This window comes from Bubalus bubalis, chromosome 4, assembly GCF_019923935.1.
Source record: "Bubalus bubalis isolate 160015118507 breed Murrah chromosome 4, NDDB_SH_1, whole genome shotgun sequence".
Classification (NCBI taxonomy): Eukaryota; Metazoa; Chordata; class Mammalia; order Artiodactyla; family Bovidae; genus Bubalus; species Bubalus bubalis.
The window spans coordinates 77378304-77401913 of NC_059160.1; the positions used below are offsets into that span (position 1 = coordinate 77378304).

At 37.5% G+C, this 23610-nt stretch overlaps 2 protein-coding genes across 5 annotated transcripts in view; both read right to left on the reverse strand.

Moving 5' to 3' along the window:
- The window catches only part of PTPRB (protein tyrosine phosphatase receptor type B), a 134048-nt gene extending 119462 nt beyond the window's left edge, over nucleotides 1-14586 (reverse strand). For all 3 annotated transcript variants that reach the window (XM_006058409.4, XM_044941624.2, XM_044941625.2), the window contains exons 1-2: nucleotides 14437-14586; nucleotides 12802-13197 (exon numbers count right to left, since the gene is read on the reverse strand). In XM_006058409.4, coding sequence (XP_006058471.4) covers nucleotides 12802-13197; nucleotides 14437-14491 — 451 coding nt within the window. In that variant the 5' untranslated portion in view covers nucleotides 14492-14586. The remainder of the gene's footprint in view (nucleotides 1-12801; nucleotides 13198-14436) is intronic.
- A 581-nt stretch (nucleotides 14587-15167) lies between these two features.
- PTPRR (protein tyrosine phosphatase receptor type R) overlaps nucleotides 15168-23610 on the reverse strand; it is a 268902-nt gene continuing 260459 nt past the window's right edge. For both annotated transcript variants that reach the window (XM_006058411.4, XM_006058412.4), the window contains exon 14: nucleotides 15168-16353. In XM_006058411.4, coding sequence (XP_006058473.2) covers nucleotides 16260-16353 — 94 coding nt within the window. In that variant the 3' untranslated portion in view covers nucleotides 15168-16259. The remainder of the gene's footprint in view (nucleotides 16354-23610) is intronic.

The window sequence follows — 23610 nt, forward strand, 5'->3', positions numbered from 1 at the left end:
CAATGTAATACACCACATTAACAAATTGAAAAATAAAAACCATATGATTATCTCAATAGATGCAGAGAAAGCCTTTGACAAAATTCAACATCCATTTATGATCAAAACTCTCCAGAAAGCAGGAATAGAAGGAACCTACCTCAACATAATCAAAGCTATATATGACAAACCCACAGCAAACATTATCCTCAATGGTGAAAAATTGAAAGCATTTCCTCTAAAGTCAGGAACAAGACAAGGGTGCCCACTTTCACCATTACTATTCAACATAGTTTTGGAAGTTTTGGCCACAGCAATCAGAGCAGAAAAAGAAATAAAAGGAATCCAAATTGGAAAAGAAGAAGTAAAGCTCTCACTGTTTGCAGATGACATGATCCTCTACATAGAAAACCCTAAAGACTCCACCAGAAAATTACTAGAACTAATCAATGACTATAGTAAAGTTGCAGGATATAAAATCAACACACAGAAATCCCTTGCATTCCTATACACTAATAATGAGAAAACAGAAAGAGAAATTAAGGAAACAATTCCATTCACCATTGCAACGGAAAGAATAAAATACTTAGGAATATATCTACCTAAAGAATCTAAAGACCTATATATAGAAAACTATAAAACACTGGTGAAAGAAATCAAAGAGGACACTAACAGATGGAGAAATATACCATGTTCATGGATTGGAAGAATCAATGTAGTGAAAATGAGTATACTACCCAAAGCAATCTATAGATTCAATGCAATCCCTATCAAGCTACCAACAGCATTCTTCACAGAGCTAGAACAAATAATTTCACAATTTGTATGGAAAAACAAAAAACCTCGAATAGCCAAAGCGATCTTGAGAAAGAAGAATGGAACTGGAGGAATCAACCTACCTGACTTCAGGCTCTACTACAAAGCCACAGTTATCAAGACAGTATGGTACTGGCACAAAGACAGAAATATAGATCAATGGAACAAAATAGAAAGCCCAGAGATAAATCCACGCACATATGGACACCTTATCTTCGACAAAGGAGGCAAGAATATACAATGGATTAAAGACAATCTCTTTAACAAGTGGTGCTGGGAACTCTGGTCAACCACTTGTAAAAGAATGAAACTAGAACACTTTCTAACACCATACACAAAAATAAACTCAAAATGGATTAAAGATCTAAACGTAAGACCAGAAACTATAAAACTCCTAGAGGAGAACATAGGCAAAACACTCTCTGACATACATCACAGCAGGATCCTCTATGACCCACCTCCCAGAATATTGGAAATAAAAGCAAAAATAAACAAATGGGACCTAATTAACCTTAAAAGCTTCTGCACATCAAAGGAAACTATTAGCAAGGTGAAAAGACAGCCTTCAGAATGGGAGAAGATAATAGCAAATGAAGCAACTGACAAACAACTAATCTCGAGAATATACAAGCAACTCCTACAGCTCAACTCCAGAAAAATAAATGACCCAATCAAAAAATGGGCCAAAGAACTAAATAGACATTTCTCCAAAGAAGACATAAAGATGGCTAACAAACACATGAAAAGATGCTCAACATCACTCATTATCAGAGAAATGCAAATCAAAACCACTATGAGGTACCATTTCACACCAGTCAGAATGGCTGCAATCCAAAAGTCTACAAGTAATAAATGCTGGAGAGGGTGTGGAGAAAAGGGAACCCTCTTACACTGTTGGTGGGAATGCAAACTAGTGCAGCCACTATGGAGAACAGTGTGGAGATTCCTTAAAAAACTGGAAATAGACATGCCTTATGATCCAGCAATCCCACTGCTGGGCATACACACTGAGAAAACCAGAAGGGAAAGAGACACGAGTACCCCAATGTTCATCGCAGCACTGTTTATAATAGCCAGGACATGGAAGCAACCTAGATGTCCATCAGCAGATGAATGGATAAGCAAGCTGTGGTACATATACACAATGGAGTATTATTCAGCCATTAAAAAGAATACATTTGAATCAGTTCTAATGAGGTGGATGAAACTGGAGCCTATTATACAGAGTGAAGTAAGCCAGAAAGAAAAACACCAATACAGTATACTAACGCATATATATGGAATTTAGAAAGAGGGTAACAATAACCCTGTGTACGAGACAGCAAAAGAGACACTGATGTATAGAACAGTCTTATGGACTCTGTGGGAGAGGGAGAGGGTGGGAAGATTTGGGAGAATGGCATTGAAACATGTAAATATCATGTATGAAATGAGTTGCCAGTCCAGGTTCGATGCACGATACTGGATGCTTGGGGCTGGTGCACTGGGATGACCCAGAGGGATGGAATGGGGAGGGAGGAGGGAGGAGGGTTCAGGATGGGGAACACATGTATACCTGTGGCGGATTCATTTTGATATTTGGCAAATCTAATACAGTAATGTAAAGTTTAAAAATAAAATAAAATTTAAAAAAAAAAAAAAAAAAAAAAGACCACTTTAACAATGGGCATGTAGATAAGTTTCAGTTACATGAAAAATAGAAGACAGTTTGAGTGTGACCATACTCATTTGCCCTGTCTGTGTCACCTATCTTTTATCCATCTATCCAATTTACAAGGTGCAGGGAGAATTATGGAAACTGTGCTATCAGGGAGAAGCACAAAAAGAGGCTCAAGATGGAAAAGGTCTTTTTTTATAATTTAGCAAGATGTAAATATCAGCTGTTCTCTTAAATGTTAATAAAATAACCATGACCATTAAAGCATCTTTTCCTTGAGATGTGGAGGACTGTTCAGGGTACCCGGTATATGCAGTTGCCAGATGTAGCAAATAAATATATGTGACAGCAAAAGAGACACTGATGTATAGAACAATCTTATGGACTCTGTGGGAGAGGGAGAGGGTGGGAAGATTTGGGAGAATGGCATTGAAACATGTAAAATATCATGTATGAAACGAGTTGCCAGTCCAGGTTCGATGCACGATACTGGATGCTTGGGGCTGGTGCACTGGGACGACCCAGAGGGATGGAATGGGGAGGGAGGAGGGAGGAGGGTTCAGGATGGGGAACACATGTAAACCTGTGGCGGATTCATTTTGATATTTGGCAAATCTAATACAGTTATGTAAAGTTTAAAAATAAAATAAAATTAAAAAAAAAAAAATAAAGGGCATTTTAAAATTCAAAAAAAAAAAAATATATGTGATGCCCAGTTAAATTACTATTTCACATAAATAACCAAAGACTCAGTGTATTTAATATATCCCCAATATACAACATTACAAAGATTATATTATATTGTATATTAGGAATATGCTTATACTAAAAATTGACATTTATCTGAAATTCAAACATAACTGGGTATGGTATATTTTATCCAGCAACCCTACCTGTACATCTACTAAAGCTTTGATAACTGTTTGGACATTCTCCCTAGTTTCTGTTTGCTTTTATCTTCCTGAATTCGGTGCCACTAACTATCACTGCCATTGTGCCTGGCATATCTAGAGATGTACTCATTCCTGGGATGTCTTCCATAGGACAGATCCAACTGTACTATTAGTAATATGCCTTTACAACAGACTACAAGAAGCAGTCTTAATTCTGCATTCTTAATTGATTTAGGTGCTAGAATGTCCTTTTACACAGATACTAATCTATTGTTGGGATGCAAAAAATTCTATACGTGGAGATTAGTATTTTGGCTATTTCGAGCTTTGGCCAATGTCAATCCCCTGAGTTGATTATTACCTAAGACAATTTTAGCTCTCATATCCTCAGAAAAAAAAAGATTTAATGGTGAGGTGAGGGCAGAGACAAGCTTCCATATACCTAGCATGTAATTATGTGTCTTCACATGTCAGCCTATGTTTACTCTTCTTCACCAAGATGTTGGTAAGTTCTCTTCTTGAGAACTATTTTTTTTAGTCAGTTTATAGAATTCAATGGATGAAACAAGACTTTCCCCAAGTTAGGTAAATGATCAAAGCACTCTTGAAATTTCTTTTGCAAATAACATAGCTTATCACCATTGCAAGTAGCTTTGAGATATCTTATGGAAAAAATTCTACTCTTCTGTAACTGTCTTTAATTAACCTTCTAAATGTATTTTTTAAACACTCTAAACCAAACAAGTTCATTTTCCAGTTTAGGACACCACCTTTTTCCAAAGAAAGAACCTACAGAATATTCAAGTGTGGTACCCCTTCATTTTGTGTCTGTGTTTTAACTTGTGCTATTTAAAAAACAGGAAGGAAATTTTAGTCTTAACATTTAATTTCCAAATTTTGTGAATTTCAAAACAAACTTTGTTAGGCATCACAATCGCCTTTGGAGCTTGTTGGAATATTGAAGCCTTTCTGCCTCACTCCCTACCCCCAAATTATGATCTAGTATATCTGGTGTGGGATCTAGCACCTGCATTTCTAATACATTTCTCAGGTGTAATATACATCTAAATATATAATTTTATCCACATGTACAATATGAGCCAAAGCTGAATTCTAATCATGTCTTATGTGGGAAATGAAGAATTATGAAGTAGATGAAAAGAAAGAAAAATCCATCATAGAAATACATAAGGTGATTAAAATAATTTCACCTTTCCATTGCCTGAACTCTTTGTTGAAATGGGTGTTATGAAATTATACTAAAATTAGTAGATCTCTGTGTGTTTTGGGTTCTACAATTCTTCTGATGTTCTTTTAAAGGTATATATATTTTACAGTTTATGAAAGAACAAGATGTGTTTTGACAAATGCAAGGAAAAGTTCCTACACAATGGAACAATATGTTGAAGCTATTTTTAAAAAGCTTTATTGTACCATTGCTAGTACATTGTTTCCACATTATACACAATTCCTCTTAGAACACAATTCAAAATAAGGCGGACCATCCTGGGTCCAATCTAAGAAGTTTAGTACTTAATGTAGAAAAAACAAAGCTTAGCACTTAGAGCTCACCTATAAAATGATTTGCAATGACTGTGTCATATCAAGACCATATTTCAAATACATTTCTTTAAAAAGCAATATGCATTTTAGTTTATTAATTCATCTATGATTGCCTCAGAAATAATCAATAATAGAAATGGAATTTTTGTATAATGATAGTGGAGACAATACACAATTTGTTAGTTTCCCTCTTTTAAATGATTAAAAAAATGTTCAAGCATATTGAAAGCAAGAACTTGAATAAAACTCATTTTGGAGATATAAAATTTAAACTATATTGATACTTTCTATTCTGTAGGAAGATGCCAAATGTAATATGCCCTTTAAAAGTGGGAAAGCAATCTGGAAAAGAGATAAATGAAACAGAAGATACCTTAGAAAAATGATGATTTGTATATATATATTTATACATAAATATTTAAATTAATATACAAGATCTATTAAATCAGATTTGACTAGAATAAAGTGAAAGGTCTGGGCATTATAATATTCTGAATAATTATTAGAAATGTTAAAATAAATAATTAAAATTTCAGAAAATGTAGTCAATGAAATAAAGAATACATTTAAAAATACACATGCCTAAAATTTGAAAAAGTGAGTTAGAAAGTGAAAAATTTTTGAAAAGAGTACCAAAGATGGAGAATTTACAAACAATAGGAGGCATAACAACCAAGAAGGCATAATCAGGGGTTACTTTTTTTTAAGAAACTTAAAAAAGATGCAAGATTAGGAAAAAGTAAAATTAATAAATGGAAGTTGATACCAAGACATAGGATAGTAAAACATCAAAGCATAGCATAGTAAAAAATTTAGATTAAAAAATGAAAGTTTAGCCAATCAAAGAAATGCTTTTCAATAGCCAATTACTACTCAACTACTGTACTATGGTTTGTTATATGACGATGAGCCTGGTTTATCCTAATGTCCCACGTTTTCTTTTGGAAAAACGCACACACAAACATTGGAAAAGGATGAAATGGTGGTGTAGAAGGATGGAGGGAGAAGAATGGTTTATTAGTTCATGGCTACGAGGCTTTGGAGGAGACACGCTCAGCCAGAGCCTCAACAGGGTCAGGGCAAAAGCAGGTGGAAAGTGGGTGAATAACTTGGTGTGCCCAGGGCTGGCTCATCTGTTAGGCACAACACAAACACTGCCTAGGGCTCATGATTTTTAGGGTTCATGAAATGATTTAATTTCTTTGAAAATAATTTTTAACAAAGAACATTCAGATCAGATCAGATCAGTCGCTCAGTCGTGTCCGACTCTTTGCGACCCCATGAATCGCAGCACGCCAGGCCTCCCTGTCCATCACCAACTCCCGGAGTTCACTCAGACTCACGTCCATCGAGTCAGTGCTTTGACTCCATCCCTTCATTCTTTCTGGAGTTATTTCTCCACTGATCTCCAGTAGCATATTGGGCACCTACTGACCTGGGGAGTTTCTCTTTTAGTATCCTATCATTTGCCTTTTCATACTGTTCATGGGGTTCTCAAGGCAAGAATACTGAAGTGGTTTGCCATTCCCTTCTCCAGTGGACCACATTCTCTCAGATCTCTCTACCATGACCCGCCTGTCTTGGGTTGCCCCACCGGCATGGCTTAGTTTCATTGAGTTAGACAAGGCTGTGGTCCTAGTGTGATTAGATTGACTAGTTTTCTGTGAGTATGGTTTCAGTGTGTTTGCCCTCTGATGCCCTCTTGCAACACCTACCATCTTACTTGGGTTTCTCTTACCTTGGGCGTGGGGTATCTCTTCACGTTCAGGGTCAAATAAAATGTTAATTTTTTTTCACACATTGTGAATAAATGAGAATGCTAGGATCAAGATAATCTATTAATTTATTTTTTTTTTTTCCAAGTGGAGGAAGGAACCCACAAAGATATGTGCACAGGGCCATGAAAGTCATATGCAGCCTTGGGTGTGCCCTGATAAGTTTAATGATGTGTCACAGGCTGAAAATCGTTGAGCAACTCCGGATGCTATGTTAGATGTTTTTCAGTGATCATAGAAAGCATATATTAATACTCAATGACCAGATGATTTTCAATGATCATGTAAATAAATGGTTAATTGCAAAGTCCATGTTGTTATAATGATGCAAGGAGGAAACTCTAAAATGTTTGTGACAGCCAATTTGGTCAGAGTTTGTGTATACAAAGACACTTTCTGTTTTGGTTTGTTCATTTCCCATCAAGCTGTCTGTATTTACAAGCACTACTACCAATCACCAGAGGAAATAGCTGCTAAAACCCAGTGCCCCAAGAGCGTATATGATTGCTTACCTATTACAATGCTTATGGATTTTATTCCCTCACTCATATGACTACAATGAAACAGTTACTTTAACCAGCAGGTATATCAAGCCAGCCAACAGTATGATTCACTTCAGCAGTGAGATTTCGTAGTAATTTTACTAACTCAGCCATATCAGGGACACTTGAAAATATGTCTGGAAAAATTTGCTTCTCCTCAGACAAAAAATGAAATCTGAATGAATGAATCTGTAGCAGATCCGCAATAAATGTTGACTGGTTGGCTGACATATACAATGTTACTCTTCATACAATATGAAACATCTTAGTGAAAGTAACAATTTTAGACAGTTATCCTGGGTGTTTATACTTGTAAGGAGACTTGGAATTCCTTGGAATAGGTATTCAAACCATAGACAGAATTTTGTACTCTTCATTTGGAAGTCCTAGAACTATTTGAGTATGGTCTACCATCAATAGATTGGTGCTGGTGTTGTGGAACCCCTTTTCAAGTTTAGAATGTTTTTATTTTCCTGTCTTAAGGATTATTTGCTTAGATATGCTTGCAAATATGTAATATCCTTTGAGAAGATTTCTCTGTTTCTCATGTAAAAGAGGGAGCCCAATGAATGAGTTATTTTCCATATTGTGTAGGTCCATAAAACTTCAATAATTCGGTCCCCATAACCTGTGTTGTCTGTGGGGATAAGACTTTTCCTGTTGGAATAGATAATACTGTAACTGTTAATGGCTTGGTGGGTTTAAAAATTCTGCTTGATTTGGGAAGAAGAGAAAATCAATAATCAGGACTTCAATAGTGGTATAAAAATAGTCCTTAGCTTTCCTTAATTGTTCCCTATTATTCTAATGTGCATACTCAGTCACTCAGTTGTGTCCAACTCTTTGCGACCCCAACCATGGGACTTTCCAGGCAAGAGTACTGGAGTGGGTTGCCATTTCCTCCTCCAGGAGATCTTCCCAACCCAGGGATCAAATGCTTGTCTCCTGGATTCTCTACCACAGAAGAGCCACCTGGGAATCACTGTAATTCTGATATTTAACACCTTTTAGAAGTTGAAACACATTTAGCCAGCACTTGTTGACCATGGGAACCAAGATTACCTTTAAAGGAGATAAAGATTTCTAAGTTACGATTCCTGCTCTGAAGAGGTTTATAGCATAATAGTTGAGTCTTTCTAACTTTTTTTCTTTTGCATCTCCTGTATATACAAACAACTTAGTCATGGAGAAAAAAAATGTTTAACTGAATTTTAAGTGAACTTTCCTAGAAATGTACAAGTACCCCTCCCCCAAAGTGTAGGCTGATATAATTTTCCCTTTAGCTTAAAAGATTTTTCCTAGCAGGAAGCCCTTAGGAGTGCCATGTTTCAAGAGTTTGTAAATTAGAAATTTGGACGTCAGAATGCATTTTTACTCTTAAAGCAATAATAATCTTAAAAAAATCAAATGTGTCATTATATAAAATTGCTATATGCTTGGGAATAGAATAAAATTTGGTTTTTCCTTATTGACTTATTGATGACTGCCTTGTGTGAATTTATGGAGACTGAGAAACGATACACAAAATATTTCTAAAAGCTATACTCAATACAGTGACTCCAAAGATGTGGCTATATGGAGGAAATATTTGAATCTGTCAATCACTTCTTTTATTGACACCTTGCTGAAGGTAAGATGGTTTCCAGATAGCTGGATATCTGGCAACTGACTGACAAAAGAATATATAGGGAAAAGGAAATTTTGTCATTTCAGCCAGATATATTGGCATTTTGGAAGCAATGCTTTTTATTACTCCCTACTCAGAATAATAGCTATAAGGTTCTAATTTTAAAAATTGATCTTAAAAGTTTTTTTAAAAATAAGAGTCTGTCTACCATATACATTATGTTTTTTGTTGGGGGAGGGGATCCAAAATGAATTTGTGTAGTATATTCTTTAAGAGTAAACTTAAAATTCAAAGGGAATGGTAAAAAATCTAAATCCATCTTTTCTTTAACTTGGTGATCTACTATGATCCTGGTGATCCTGGTTCTACATACCTATATATTCTTTTTAATTGGATTCCCACGAATCGTGTCCCATTAAACGCTATTCTGGGCTTCCCCTGTGACTCAGCTGGTAAACAAGCTGCCTGCAATGTGGGAGACCTGGCTTCAATCCCTGGGTTGGGAAGATCCCCTGGAGAAGGGAAAGGCTACCCACTCCAGTATTCTGGCCTGGAGAATTCCACGGACTCTATAGTCCATGGGGTCGCAAAGAGTGACAGGACTGCAACTTTCACTCACAAACTCTATTCTATTTGTTCCATTAAATGGTTGTTTTAAGGGGTTTTACAGAAATATAAATTACATGAAAGTTTGAAAAGATAGGTTAATTTTACATTCCTCTCCTAATAAAAATCATTGCAGTAGCACTGATTATTTGAGGAAATCTGACCCTAGTACAGGTTCTTGTATTAAAAACCTTCTTATTAACTTTTGAATCGAATTTTGACCCACTTTGGAAACCTATTTGATTCATCGTATTATAGAGGGGCTTGAGTAAAGGAGAGGAAGAAGAAAAAAGACATCTTAGTGAAAATGAAGCACAGTTAAATTATGACAAAATTCAGTGGACATTCAAAGAAATGTTTAAAAAATTTAAGAAGTATCGAGTTAAAAAAAAAACTATCATTTAATGTGACACACTGGCAAGAATATATATTGGAGGAAGGGATATTTTTTTTCTACTCACACTCATTATAACTATTTCCTTGTTTGCCTTCCCATTATCCTAAGGAGCAAGGCATATTTACTGATTCTTAGGTTTGGCTGCATATTGGAAGTATTTAAAAATATAATTCCTGAGTTAGTTGACCTAGAGGATGAAGCCAGAATATTAATACTATTTCACGTTTATTGTATTCTGATGTAAAGCTTGGGTTGAGAATCACTGGTGTAGGGTACTTCAGTTACTAGCACAAGTTCTGGCACCTAGTATTAGTAGAGAAATATTACTTAAATATTTGAATGGCATTATGAATGTTTCTTCTATGAAACAAATATGAAATATATAGCCCAGGTTTTGACCTTCACAAGTATGCTTTTACTGATGAGCCTAATAAAAAAACAATATATCCTCTACATGAACAACATGCATTGTGTCCGACTCTTTGTGACCCCATGGACGGTAGCCTACCAGGCTCCGCAATCCATGGGATTTTCCAGGCAAGAATACTGGAGTGGGCTGCCATTTCCTTCTCCAGGGGATCTTCCCAACCCAGGGATCAAACCCGGGTCTCCTGCATTGCAGACAGATGCTCTACCATCTGAGCCACTAGGGAAGCCCACTTAAAAGTATAGTATTTATTAGCTCTTAAGAAAAGGTATTTGGAGTTCATTCATTACAAACATCTACATGAAATTTAACATTTCACAATGAACTCTCTAGAAAATCAGTGAGTGTTCATGCTATGGGTCAACCAATATCATTCTGTACAGTTAGAGAAGGAAAAAGTCTGTTGGCAAAAGTATATGTTGCACCTATGTATATTCAAATATAAGATACTTTTTTGTATTGGAATTGTTCAAATTTTAACTCTGCTTTTTCTAGAGGTCCATTTTTTTCCCCCTCAACACACATTATCAGGCGTTTTGGATATGGCATGTTCAGTGGTTACCTGCAAGTAGTCTATTATATCTACTTTACTTTTGAAATGTATATCATTAGACATGTTTTGTGTGAAGGTTAAAAGAAATAGTTTTTCCATGAATTATCTTCTATCTTGAATAATCCATATCTATTGAATTCATATGTGCTTTTTAAAAGTTCTAATGAAAGAATATTCTTCTAAGGTTTGATTGGGAGTTAGGGAGGAATCTCACTGCTTGGGTATAACCATACACCATACAACCGAAATATTTACAATGTTCCTGTGTTGTTTAGGATAGGCCTAGGTAGATGAACTACAGGAAAGGAACAGTTTGGATGGTGCTATGTGATGTATTCTCCCTGATAAAGTTGAATTTCATAATTAAATTTTATATTTTTATCTTATTCTCATATCAGAAGTCTTTATAAGAACAGAGACTTTTCTTGTACTATAGAAGAGCCCATTTAATTGGCACCTACTTAGATGTTTAATTTATCAAGTGAATGAGTGACGTAAAATTGTTCAAAGATCAGTGTGGTGAAAAAACTCATATAAGTCTCAAAAATAAAGACCTAATAAAAAGAGTTAAATGTACAGTGGATGCTGATCCTGAAATGAGGCTATGAATTAAAATTATTTGGGGAACTTTTTAAAAAGCATCCAGTGTCATGCCCAAATATAGATTTCTTGGAATCAAATCTTGGAAACAACAGTAAAGGAAGAAATGATGGCAATGATTCATTTTACTCCTCTCTACCAGGTGATTCTGAATGTAGCCAATTGGGCAAGAATCCTACGGATGAGCATGTGGAAACTACTATAAAATGGAACACATATTGGACAAGGAGTCAAGAAACAGGTTCTCAACAAAGTCATACTGTATAGCACATGGAACTCTGCTCAGTGTTATGTGGCAGTCTGGATAGAGGGGAGTTTGGGGGAGAATGGATACATGTGTATCTATGGCTGAGTCCCTTCACTGTTCAGCTGAAACTATCACAATGCTGTTTGCTAATCTGCTATACTCTAATACAAAAAAAAGGTAAAACAAACAAACAAACAAAAAAAACCCCTGGGTTCTAATCTATACCTCTGTTATTTAATTATTTGGGACAATTCACTTTACCTTGACAAATTTTAATCTTAAGGAAGGGCTTCATTTCTAGAAAATTCTCCAGTTATTTATAGCTAGTATGTAGCAATTCTTTTATCCTCCATGACTTCCTAAAGCAAACCTCTAATGAAAGAGTAAATAAGCAATAAGATGATTAAGTAAAATAGAAAATTAAGCTGTATCAAAAAATAAATACTCCTAGTCTAGGACTGAACTGTATGTTGTACCAGAAATTTATGCTTGTGTATACAAGTTTTTATATGTTCATCATCTAGGTTATATTCATCAATGATCAACAAATTAGAAGATTCTATAGCTGCACATTGGTTCTTAACATTTCAAAGATACTACCTCCAAAAAAATCTACCCCTAACATTAGTACAAGAGATTTACAAAAGCATAACATATTATCTTCCCAGTCTTATCAGGCACCATTTTGATGTCCTAATAGCTCCTCATAATCAGAGAACAGAAGTGTCTACATCAGCAAAATTATTAATTTCCTTATCATTGCATTTAGTCATTACCTGTGTATGGTATAGATATTTACATTCCCACATCTAGTAGTATTTAGCCAAAGTGCTTAATGTTTGACACAAAAGAGAGGCTCAAGAAATATTTGTTGAATTAATAAAAGAAGCAAGGAAAAAAAAGGAAGGAAGCATGAGAGATAGACAGAAAAAGGAAAGTTGGGCTTATTTTAACAAAGATAATGAAGTTTTCCAAGTTAGTGTGTACCACACAATCCATTTCCATTAGCTTATGAATCTTCCACTGGAATTTTGTTGGAGCATGTGGACTTCCCTTAAATGCAAAACAGCAAGATATTTAACAGAACTTTCAGAATCAATTCTGAAAGGAAGAACTCACCTTTTTTAGAGCAGAGGCTTTCATTGACTGGTTTTCCCTCCTCGTTGACATCTATTTTCATCCAGCTATGGAGGTACTTTCTGCCCTTCTTGACCACTACCCTGACGCCTTGTTTCTTGAGAAAGAGAGAGGTATTTTCCACCTCAAGGAACCCTTCCTTCTCATAGCAAGTCCATCGAGGAGCCTGGGAGCAGGGGGCAAAGATGGCGGCTCGGCCAGGGCCACCAGAGGAATTGGAGATGCCCAGGCATAGAGCAGATTTAACATGAAGGAGCTTTCCATCCTCGGTCCACATCCACTGCTGGTTCTGGTTTGTCTTATTGCACAAGTCCATGACCACTCTCCCATTTTTGAAAAGACATTGTTGTTTCTGGACATGGACAATCTGAAACCCCTCTGGAAGATGAGAAGCTCATCAAGTGCTATGCAACAAACCATAAAACCCACCAGAAAACAAAGCAACCCACCCACAAATCAGCCTGGTCAAAATACAAGGTTTACTTATCTTTTGCAATTGCTATCATTTAAAGTGAATAGTTCCAGATTCAACACATGTGATTTAAAAATCCCAAAACAAACAATGCAAATATGTCACACTTAGCTTCTTTTCTTTTCCTTTCACATGGTTTAGGGAAGAAAATACGCCCCCATTGAAATAATGAAAGGAAGCTTGGAAAAGAAACTAAACCATCCAAAGAATACGGTGGGATATTTTAGCCCAAATATTTAAATGCTAAAGTTATATAAAATCCAATTCCCATTTTAACCATTTCATTCCTTCCACCTCACCTCCATTCTCCACTCTAAAGAAACACTCCATTTTCCAATTCTTAAGTTACCACTGCAATAAGTGTTTGTATACAAATGGATGAGTTTGAATACAGTTTTGAAAATTAAGTATATTTATCCCAAAATAAAACAAAATTGTCCATTCTTCTAAGCACATTCTCCTAGCTAATAGTAAGTAATTAAAGTATTGATTATCACAAATTAAATTTTTATAATACTATAGAGAAGTATTTTTCTATTTTGTGACAGTATCTGCAGTCTTCCTTCAAATGCTAATAAGAGAAAACTGAATACCCAGTTGTTAAACATCAGATTAAAAAGTGAAATATTCAGGCTCAAAAACCATCTTCAAGGTGCTTTTACTTAATTTTCTCAGCTATTCTATTAAAATATTCAGACGTTCCAAATAACAACTTCCAAATAAAACCCACCACAGTTCCTCAACTCCCTTTGATTATATTTCTTATGTTTTCTTTATTTAACACAAAGGAAACCAAACTATAACTTGACAGAGAAAAAGCAGAAAGATGCCACAGACAGTTGCGTAATAATACGTTTTCCCCACCTTGGGGTTGCTTTAGTCTCTGCTATTCAGATGCCATTTCAGGAGCTGCCTGAGGCATTTGCAGGACACCAGAAGAGGCCATTTATTTTCTTTTGGGGAGAAATCTCAACAGTGTGGGCATCACAGGCTCCTTTTATTCCCCCTCCTCATCGTCTCTGGCTAAACTGCCATGGAGACCTGGCTCCATTTCCGCTTTGTTTCACACACTTTTCTAAGGACAGAGACTCCTTTGCTGGCTATTTGAAGAAATGCCTCAGGAAACTTGAGGCAGACCCACTCACCTGAGTTCACGAAGATGAAGCAGGTAAGAATCGCCATGTAAAATTCAGCCTCCATTTTCCACTTAACGACTGTTCATGCTTTGCTTGGGGGAAAAAAAAATTCTCCCAGATAAGAGAAGCAAAGACTAGGAAGGAAATGTGCCTTCATGGTGGGGGGAAAAGTCAGTGACGAGCACTTCCTCCTATTGAATTGTTTGGGGGAAGTTTTACACCAGTTGTCCTTTTGTCTGTTTCCTTAGAAAGAAGGGATTATGATTACTTCTCTTTTTTTTTAATGTCGACAAAAATTCCAGCCCCCAGGAGCAGAATAAAATGTGTAAGTTTTCTTCTACCATCCCTTTGCCACGTGACTAAGCTCAAGAAGGAAGAAAAGAATTGTAATCTTAGGTAATTCAATGTTCCTACAGCATTACATCTCTTCAAGTGATGGGATTCTGCCGAACAAACACCAACCATGTAATTTATGAGGGTCTGTGACAAGGGATATGAAGACATAAACATGTACTGTGTGTATAATGATAGCTGGAAGTCTATCGAGGAAAACCACACAATGATGGCAGTTCTAGATCATTATCACTCAAGAGATGACAATACCACATTTTGAAATGGCCATCTCTACTGGGGAGAGGCGGACTAAAATTACACCCATCACACTGTTGACTGCAGGCTTTCCCCAAAAGATAATGGTCTCTTTCCAAATAAGAAAAAAAGCACATGCCTTACTCAACATGTAGTATTAAGAGTAGTTTATTGGCAGTAGGAAACAAAGTCAACATAGCTGCATTAAAAATTCGTATGTGAGCAGAACATCTAGTGTTTGCTGAGTGTAGATTGTTTTTTAAAACTTTGTCTCTTGAGGATTAAATCGTTTCAGAGATTTAAGGATATCCATGGCAGCATCCTTTTAAAGAACCACTGGAAATGGGACAGGTTACATCAATTTCAAAGGCATCTGCCTTTTACTGGGAGAGAGATTTTAGGTAGACATTGTATTCAAAAAGTCTTTCTGAGTAAAAGAGAGACAAGTATTTAAAATTCTTAATACATCATAGTTGCTACAAATTTGTTTTTCCCTTTGAAAGTAAAATGACTCACAATGTAGAAATACAGTGGATAGAATTCTGGAGCAGAAAACACCTCTATGCTCAATAGTAGAGAGTAAATACATATATACCCAATGACAATCATTGTGCTCTGTAATTGTTTGATAGGAGGTACTGATAAATACACATTTAATAGGTAATATTTCAAGACACATTTCCATATAAAATAGTTACTGCTTTCGATTTTTTTTCAAAAAGACAGACTTATTTGTTAAAAATCCATCATCAATCACTTGCAACTTTAGCGGCAAGATTCTGGTAACCGAGAAGGAATTAGCACTTAAAACAGGAATAGTTTAACAACTGACAGTCCATTCACAAGACAGATTTTGCAAACATTAAAGCATCTAAATGTTTACACAATAATAATTTCTTCAGCAGCTCTTCAAGGTATCATCTGATGACATATATTTCATACATATATTCTGTGTGGCAGATAGTCAATACAGACAAAACAAATTCCTCCTTAGCAGTGTGAGAAATCGACCATACCTCCATCAGCAGAGGACCTTCAAAATAATCTAAGGGATGCTTACAAGTGCATTCATATACACAAGAGGCTGGAGGACTTGAATATGTTGCCATCTTCCACAATCCATGCCCCGACTTGGCTTCATGGCTTCTCTTCCCTTCCACTGCGGGAAGCTCCTTCCAGAAGCCTTGAGTGGGTAATCAGCTAATCACCCCTAGAGATCAAAGGTCTGGTAAGTCTTCAGAGAATCACTGGACAGTTTCTGCTGAAAGTCTGCTCTCATACAGGCACAGAGCATGATGCACAAATTCATACTGCTCGCTGGTTTGGACCATTCCACCCCTGCAAGGAAGAGATAATATTAACTTATTGCTAACATCCCAGCATCTCAAGTAACTCAGAGACCACACTCAAGTGAAAGTGCTGTGCCAAAGACACACAGAACAGTTGGCATGGTAATTCTTTTGTTGTCCCTCTTTCCTATGTCCAGATGACCTGATAGATGATTTTAATATGCTAATATATATGAAGGGATTAACACAGTGTCTGCTACACAGTAGGCATTTGATTAATTTAACCAACGTCATTACTGAGGAAGCAGTACAGCCTTATGGTTAAGTACTTGGACTTTGGAACCAGACTGTCTGAGTTCAAATCCCTCTGATGCCTAGTCTTAGCGAGGGCAAATTGATCTTGGGCAAGTTCCTTAAAATGCTTTTGTCTCAGTTTCATCTGCTATTAAAGTAGGAGAATAACGGGATTATTCTCACAGGATTATTGCTAGGGTTAAATAAATTCACTTCTATTTGGAGTGTTAGTATTACTTCTAGGGTGCCTTATCATTCTTCTTATGTTATACGGATTTATGCACTTGGATTTGATTGATGTAGGTTTACTGAACAAAACTGAACTGTAAAATGTTGCTCTTTCTACAAGTTAAAAGAACTACCTTGCAATGGTTTATTTGAGTATGTTATGTCCATCTAGTCAAGGCTATGGTTTTTCCAGTGGTCATATATGGATGTGAGAGTTGGACTGTGATGAAAGCTGAGCACCAAAGAATTGATGCTTTTGAACTGTGGTGTTGGAGAAGACTCTTCAGAGTCCCTTGGACTGCAAGGAGATCCAACCAGTCCATTCTGAAGGAGATCAGTCCTGGGTGTTCTTTGGAAGGTATGATGCTAAAGCTGAAACTCCAGTACTTTGGCCACCTCATGCAAAGAGTTGACTCATTGGAAAAGACTCTGATGCTGGGAGGGATTGGAGGCAGGAGGAGAAGGGGACGACAGAGGCTGAGATGGCTGGATGACATCACTGACTCAATGGACACGAGTTTGGGTAAACTTCGGGAGTTGGTGATGGACAGGGAGGCCTGGTGTGCTGCAATTCATGGGGTTGCAAAGAGTTGGACATGACTGAGCGACTGAACTGAACTGAACTAATGGGGAAACAACTTTTGGGTGTGGTGTGCTGGGTATTTAAACACAATAGCAGGAGATCCTTAAATGAGTTGGAAAAAGAGAATTGGTTCTTGCTTTTTCCCCCTTTAATATCATCACTAGTTATTCCGTGTACCATATGTTTAAGATTAGTGGAAGGTCCCTAACTTCATGAGAAGTAATAACACTGCTCCTTATACATTTATACATAAAGGAGGTATATTGAATTTTTTTTTATAATGGTTCCTTTACCTAGCAAAGCTACTATAGTTCTATAAAAGTTATTTTTCCTGCTCACTGAGTAACTGCATCCCTATTAATAACTATGTGAAGTCTTATAAAGTCTACATAACTCTGTAACCAATACTATAACCAATTTTAAACTTATTAATTCTTCCTAGTGGCTGTTGTTACCATTCAAAATAATTGTTTTTAGGACTTTCAGCACTTCAACTTTAGAAATGAGGTATATTGCCTTACTATAATGTGACTTCTAGTTAATGGTAATAACTAAAATTGGGCTTATATCTAGGTTTACTTGCCCACTTCTATAAATATAAGCTTACAAGGTATTAAAGCAGTAAGATTTCACTCTCTTAAACAATAGTGTTAAGTTAGAAACATTTCATCCTTCAGAACTAACACTAAACAGGTCAATCAGTTCAGTTCAGTTCAGTCGCTCAGTCATGTTTGACTCTTTGCGACCCCGTGAACTGTAACACCTCAGGCCTCCCTGTCCATCACCAACTCCCGGAGTCCACCCAAAGCTATGTCCATTGAGTTGGTGATGCCATCCAACCATCTTATCCTCTGTCATCCCCTTCTCCTCCTGCCCTCAATCTTTCCCAGCATCAGGGTATTTTCCAGTGAATCAGCTCTTTGCATCAGGTGGCCAAAGTACTGGAGTTTCAGCTTCAACATCAGTCTTTCCAATGAATATTCATGACTGATCTCCTTTAGAATGGACTGGTTGGATCTCTTTGTAGTCCAAGGGACTCTTAAGAGTCTTCTCCAACACCAGAGTTCAAAAGCATCAATTCTTCAGCACTCAGCTTTCTTTATAGTCCAACTCTCACATCCATACATGACCACTGGAAAAACCATAGCCTTGACTAGACGGACCTTTGTTGGCAAAGTAATGTCTTTGCTTTTCAATATGCTGTCTAGGTTGGTCATAACTTTTCTTCCAAGGAGTAAGTGTCTTTTTATTTCATGGCTGCAATCACCATCTGCAGTGATTTTGGAGCCCAGAAAAATAAAGTCAGCCACTCTTTCCAATGTTTCCCCATCTATTTGCCATGAAGTGATGGGACCGGATGCCATGATCTTCGTTTTCTGAATGTTGAGTTTTAAGCCAACTTTTTCACTCTCCTCTTTCACTTTCATCAAGAGGCTCTTTAGTTCTTCACTTTCTGCCATAAGGGTGGTGTCATCTGCATATCTGAGGTTATTGATATTTCTCCTGGCAATCTTGATTCCAGCTTGTGCTTCCTCCAGCCCAGCGTTTCTCATGATGTACTCTGCATAGAAGTCAAATAAGCAGGGTGACAATATACAGCCTTGACGTACTCCTTTTCCTATTTGGAACCAGTCTGTTGTTCCATGTCCAGTTCTAACTGTTGCTTCCTGTCCTGCACACAGGTTTCTCAAGAGGCAGGTCAGGTGGTCTGGTATTCCCATCTCCTTCAGAATTTTCCACAGTTTATTACAATCCACACAGTCAAAGGCTTTGGCATAGTCAATAAAGCAGAAATAGATGTTTTTCTGGAACTCTCTCGCTCTATCAATGGGATGCCCAAATGATGTACTTGGTAATAGAGAGGTAAATACATGATTTTTTTGGCAACTGCAACTCATTGGCAGAAATATATCATCATTCCTTTTCTATAGAACCGCACATTTTGTTGTACTAAAGGCAGCTCTCTGGTCAGTGTTCCTTGATCCTAAGTCGACAACAGGAGTGGCCAGCTGAGGTGATGACTTTTCTCAGCTGGACGATGACATCTGGGCACACCCCAAAACAGCAGGTGTCCGGAAGATGCTGGTTTTGACTGTGAGGCTTGGGAGAGCCAGCCACAGGAAATATTGAGCCCGCTCTAGGGAGGTGAGAGGTACCTCCCTTCCTTTGGCATCTGCACAGCTCATTAGGCTCCCTCCTTAAGCTGCAGACAGTCTATAGAGCCTTACAAGTGCTCAGTCTCCTGGACTCTGGTCTGTGAATTTCCTCTCACCATTTACTTCACTTTGAGACAAGATTTTCCCCTTCCTATATGTTCCTGTGAACATTGGTATCTACATGTCCAACTGTTGAATGAATGAAGGTGAAGACTAGGTTTAATCACCATCTTACCCCAGAAAGGTCAGCACTGTAATTTTAATGCTTGGAGTATACTTACTATCACATTCTGTTAACTAAGTCAAATGTTTCTGCCAGTGAAGGTGGACAAGATGTGGAAGCAGATTCATTAGTTGCAAACTAACAAAACTCTTGTGGATATCAAGGCTTAAGGGAGGTGTATGAAAAGTGAGGTTACTTCTCACTTGTTTTGAACAATAAAAGGGAAAGATTCGGCATCTGAGGGATCCTCAGAGGGCATGCATTCCAACTGCCAACAAAATGTCGCCTTTCCAGGAGGGAGAGATCTACACGGTAGATGGTCAGCTAGTTTCTGCCGGGGAGTAGTTAGCCTTTGCCAAAGTTGGCAGGAAAACTTTTGAAGACATCAGAATGAATCTGCTCCTCTTTAACTTTCACCCGCCCCATTGGTCAAACTGAAATAACCCTAAAAGCCTTAAGGTTCCTCTTAAGAGTCACACAATAGCTCTCTAAGTGTTGGAAAACAACCATCAAAGTCCTGTAATCTTCTCTTCTCTAGACTAAACATCCTGTGGTCACTCAATATTTCTATGCAGCCTGGTTTCCCTGTCACTCCCCAGTCTAGCCTCCCCTTTCCATAGGCTGTTTTATCAAGTATGACCTTCTTAGAGTGTTGTGTCTACTCTAGATGAGATCTAGTCAGTGGGAATATTTCCCTCTCTAGCTGCATGTTATAAGCCAAAGAGTCTGCTTCTGCAGGTGCACTGGGTAGAAAGATCCTGCAGTGCCTACTGAGTGCCTGGTGTTCGGCAAGTATTTTAGGATATTGAGTTAAGGTTTGGGTTAAAGAAAAAGCCCACAGGATAATTTTTGAATGTGGAAATCACAGCTCTCTTTCATTCTGTACTTATTTTTTTCAAACTAAGTGCAGAACTTTGTTTATTCCTATTCAACTTGTTGGTTTCAGCACAAAGTTCTTATTTACTGACATCACTATTTCTATCATTCAGTATATTAGCCTTTATTTCTCATCCCCTAACTATCTGGTGTCTCCCAGATAGTTAACAAGCATGCCTTGTGTCTTTTTATCTGTCATTTATAAAGGGGTAGAAAAAGACAGGGCTAAGACAGCGTCTTGACTACAAGTAATTTTATATCATGTCATATACTAATTCCATTTCAAAATTATTTCTAACTAGGTTTTAGGTCCTTTAAGAGCAGGCATGATGTTACAGTTTATGCATATTTGCAAAAGTGGAAAACATTTACTAGTCTGAAGTAAATACTTGTTAAGTAGGTTACTGAGGCCAGGATGTCTTATGTAGTATGAAAACATATAAGCTCTAGGCTAAAAGAAGGGAACGGGCATCACAGAATGCATTAACTGGACGTTGACTCAAAATCAGGAACTCATTACAATCATCTTTTAAATTATTATTTCCAATTACATATATTGGTATGTAGAACACTGCTGATCTTTGTAAGAACTTAAATTCTAATAATTTAACCTGCAGGTTTTATTTATCCTGATATGGGACAAATACAGTCTTTTATAGGCTGACCATAGTGCCTAAAACAAAATATATTTATGGAATAAATGAACATAGCAAGATTAATCATGAACACTTAAGACAGCCCTGTACTAATTCAGCCTCTAGGAGAACTCTGACTCAGATTGCAGGTACCTTTTGGGTCAGACAGGGCTCCAAGGACTTGCTGAGGTCTGGATCTATATTACTGATGTAAAGTTTCTGAGCAAGCTGGTTCTTAAAGGTAAGAAGCAGGAATTCTCTTTTTATTACTTTAAAAGGCATCATCCAACATTTTCTTTTTATTACGTTAAAAGGCATCAGTCAGTTCAGTCGCTCAGTCATGTCTGACTCTGTGACCCCATGGACGGCAGCACGCCAGGCTTCCCTGTCCGTCACCAACTCCTGGAGTGTGCTCAAACTCATGTCTATCCTGTCGGTGATGCCAACCAACCATCCCATCCTCTGTCGTCCCCTTCTCCTTCCACCTGCAATCTTTCCCAGTATCAGGGTCTTTTCCAGTGAGTCGGTTCTTTGCATCAGGTGGCCAAAGTATTGAGTTTCAGCTTCAGCATCAGTCCTTCCAATGAATATCCACGACCGAGTTCCTTTAGGATGGACTGGTTGAATCTCCTTGCAGTCCAAAGGACTCTCAAGCGTCTTCTCCAACACCACATAAAAGGCATAAGCAAACTCAATTATCAAGGCACTAAATAATCCTTGATCTCCAACAGATCATAGTTAAAAACTCAACCAAGGTTAAGATTTTAAAAGCTCCATGGTGATCAAGATGATGCTTCAGTGGAGAAAGGCTGTCATCAGTCAGGCAGCATGCCAAAATCACCACCATTACCCAACATACTGTATTTAAAGCACTATCTCTCCTTGGAGTGTCCTGTTTAGATACAAATCTTTTCCTGGGGGTATAACACATTAAGGTACAATACCTATTGCCAAATGGGAATTAGATTATCAAAAATGAGTAAGTGCATATAAAAGCAGGGCAAGGCAACCCAGTTAACCATGAGAGTCATTGTGAGTTTGAAAAAACTTGAGATGCCAAAGCATCAGGTTCATTACCAGTAGGGGCCAAAGAGTGTTAAGAGGTAAAAAGACATCATACACTGTTGTCAAGACAAATTGTCTCCACCACTTATTAGCTGCTGTACCCTTATTACATAATCTTTGCTGCGCTGTTTTCTCATCTGCAAAATGATGAGGTAATCATCTAACCATACCTGCTTTATAGACTGTTGTGAAATATAAATGAACAGTCCATTTAAAAATATTTATTACTCTACAGCTAAGCACTTGAAGGTATCATAGTGTTAGCTACTCTTTGGTGCTATCTGGTCAAACAGGGCTGGATGGTAGGCTATGGAATGAGTCCTCTGAGGACCTTACAGAACTAAGAGCACATCGGGCAGAAGACTGCTCTGCCATACTGCTCAGCCTGGACAAGCCTAGATGTGCTTAGTTGCTCAGTCATGTCCAATTCTTTGTGATCCTTTGGACTGTAGCCCACCAGGTCCTTCCATGGGATTTTTTATGCAAGAATACTGGAGTGGGTAAGCCTAGATGGAAAAATTCAAATATGTTTTTAAATATGAACCAGCCTAGAAGTCACCTTCTAGTGAAGTCACCTACAGTGGAGGTAGATGACCTAGTAGAAAGAAGGAAGCCTGGAGTCAGACAGATTCAAGTTTGAATCCTTGCTTTTGAACCTACCAGCTACACGCTTTTGAACAAATCACTTATTCTATCACAGCTGAATTTTCCTGACCTGTAAAATGAAGTTAATGACAAATCTCATTAAGATCGTGAGGATCAAATGAGTCAGAGCCTGTCAACGTCTAGCCAAAGGCTATTCACAGAATTCCCAGGAGCCCAGGTTCTACCACAGTGTCTGTGTGGGGAAGGAGGGTGTCCTTAGACTGGTTCCTAATCCCAGTTTTGACCAAGGCATTTCTCTTTAGTCTTTCTTCTTAAAATTATTGTTATTGGTCTTCCTTATCAGTGTTTTGTGGAAGATTTTGTCTTCCTAATGTTTTGTTTCCCCCCTGCAAAAGTTTAAAACCCCCTGGCCTGGCAAACAGTGTTTACCTAATAGGCTTCAAAATTTGCAAGGTTTAAATGAGATAATCCATAGAATGCTTAGCACAGTTGTGAAATGAAAACATCTCCTGCCATATCAATAAACAAGAAATATAATAGCCAACAGCAATTTCTGGCCTCCAAATGTGAATGAAAGTGAAAGTGTTAGTCGACCTCATGGACTGTAGTCCACCAGGTTCCTCTGTCCATGGAACTTTCC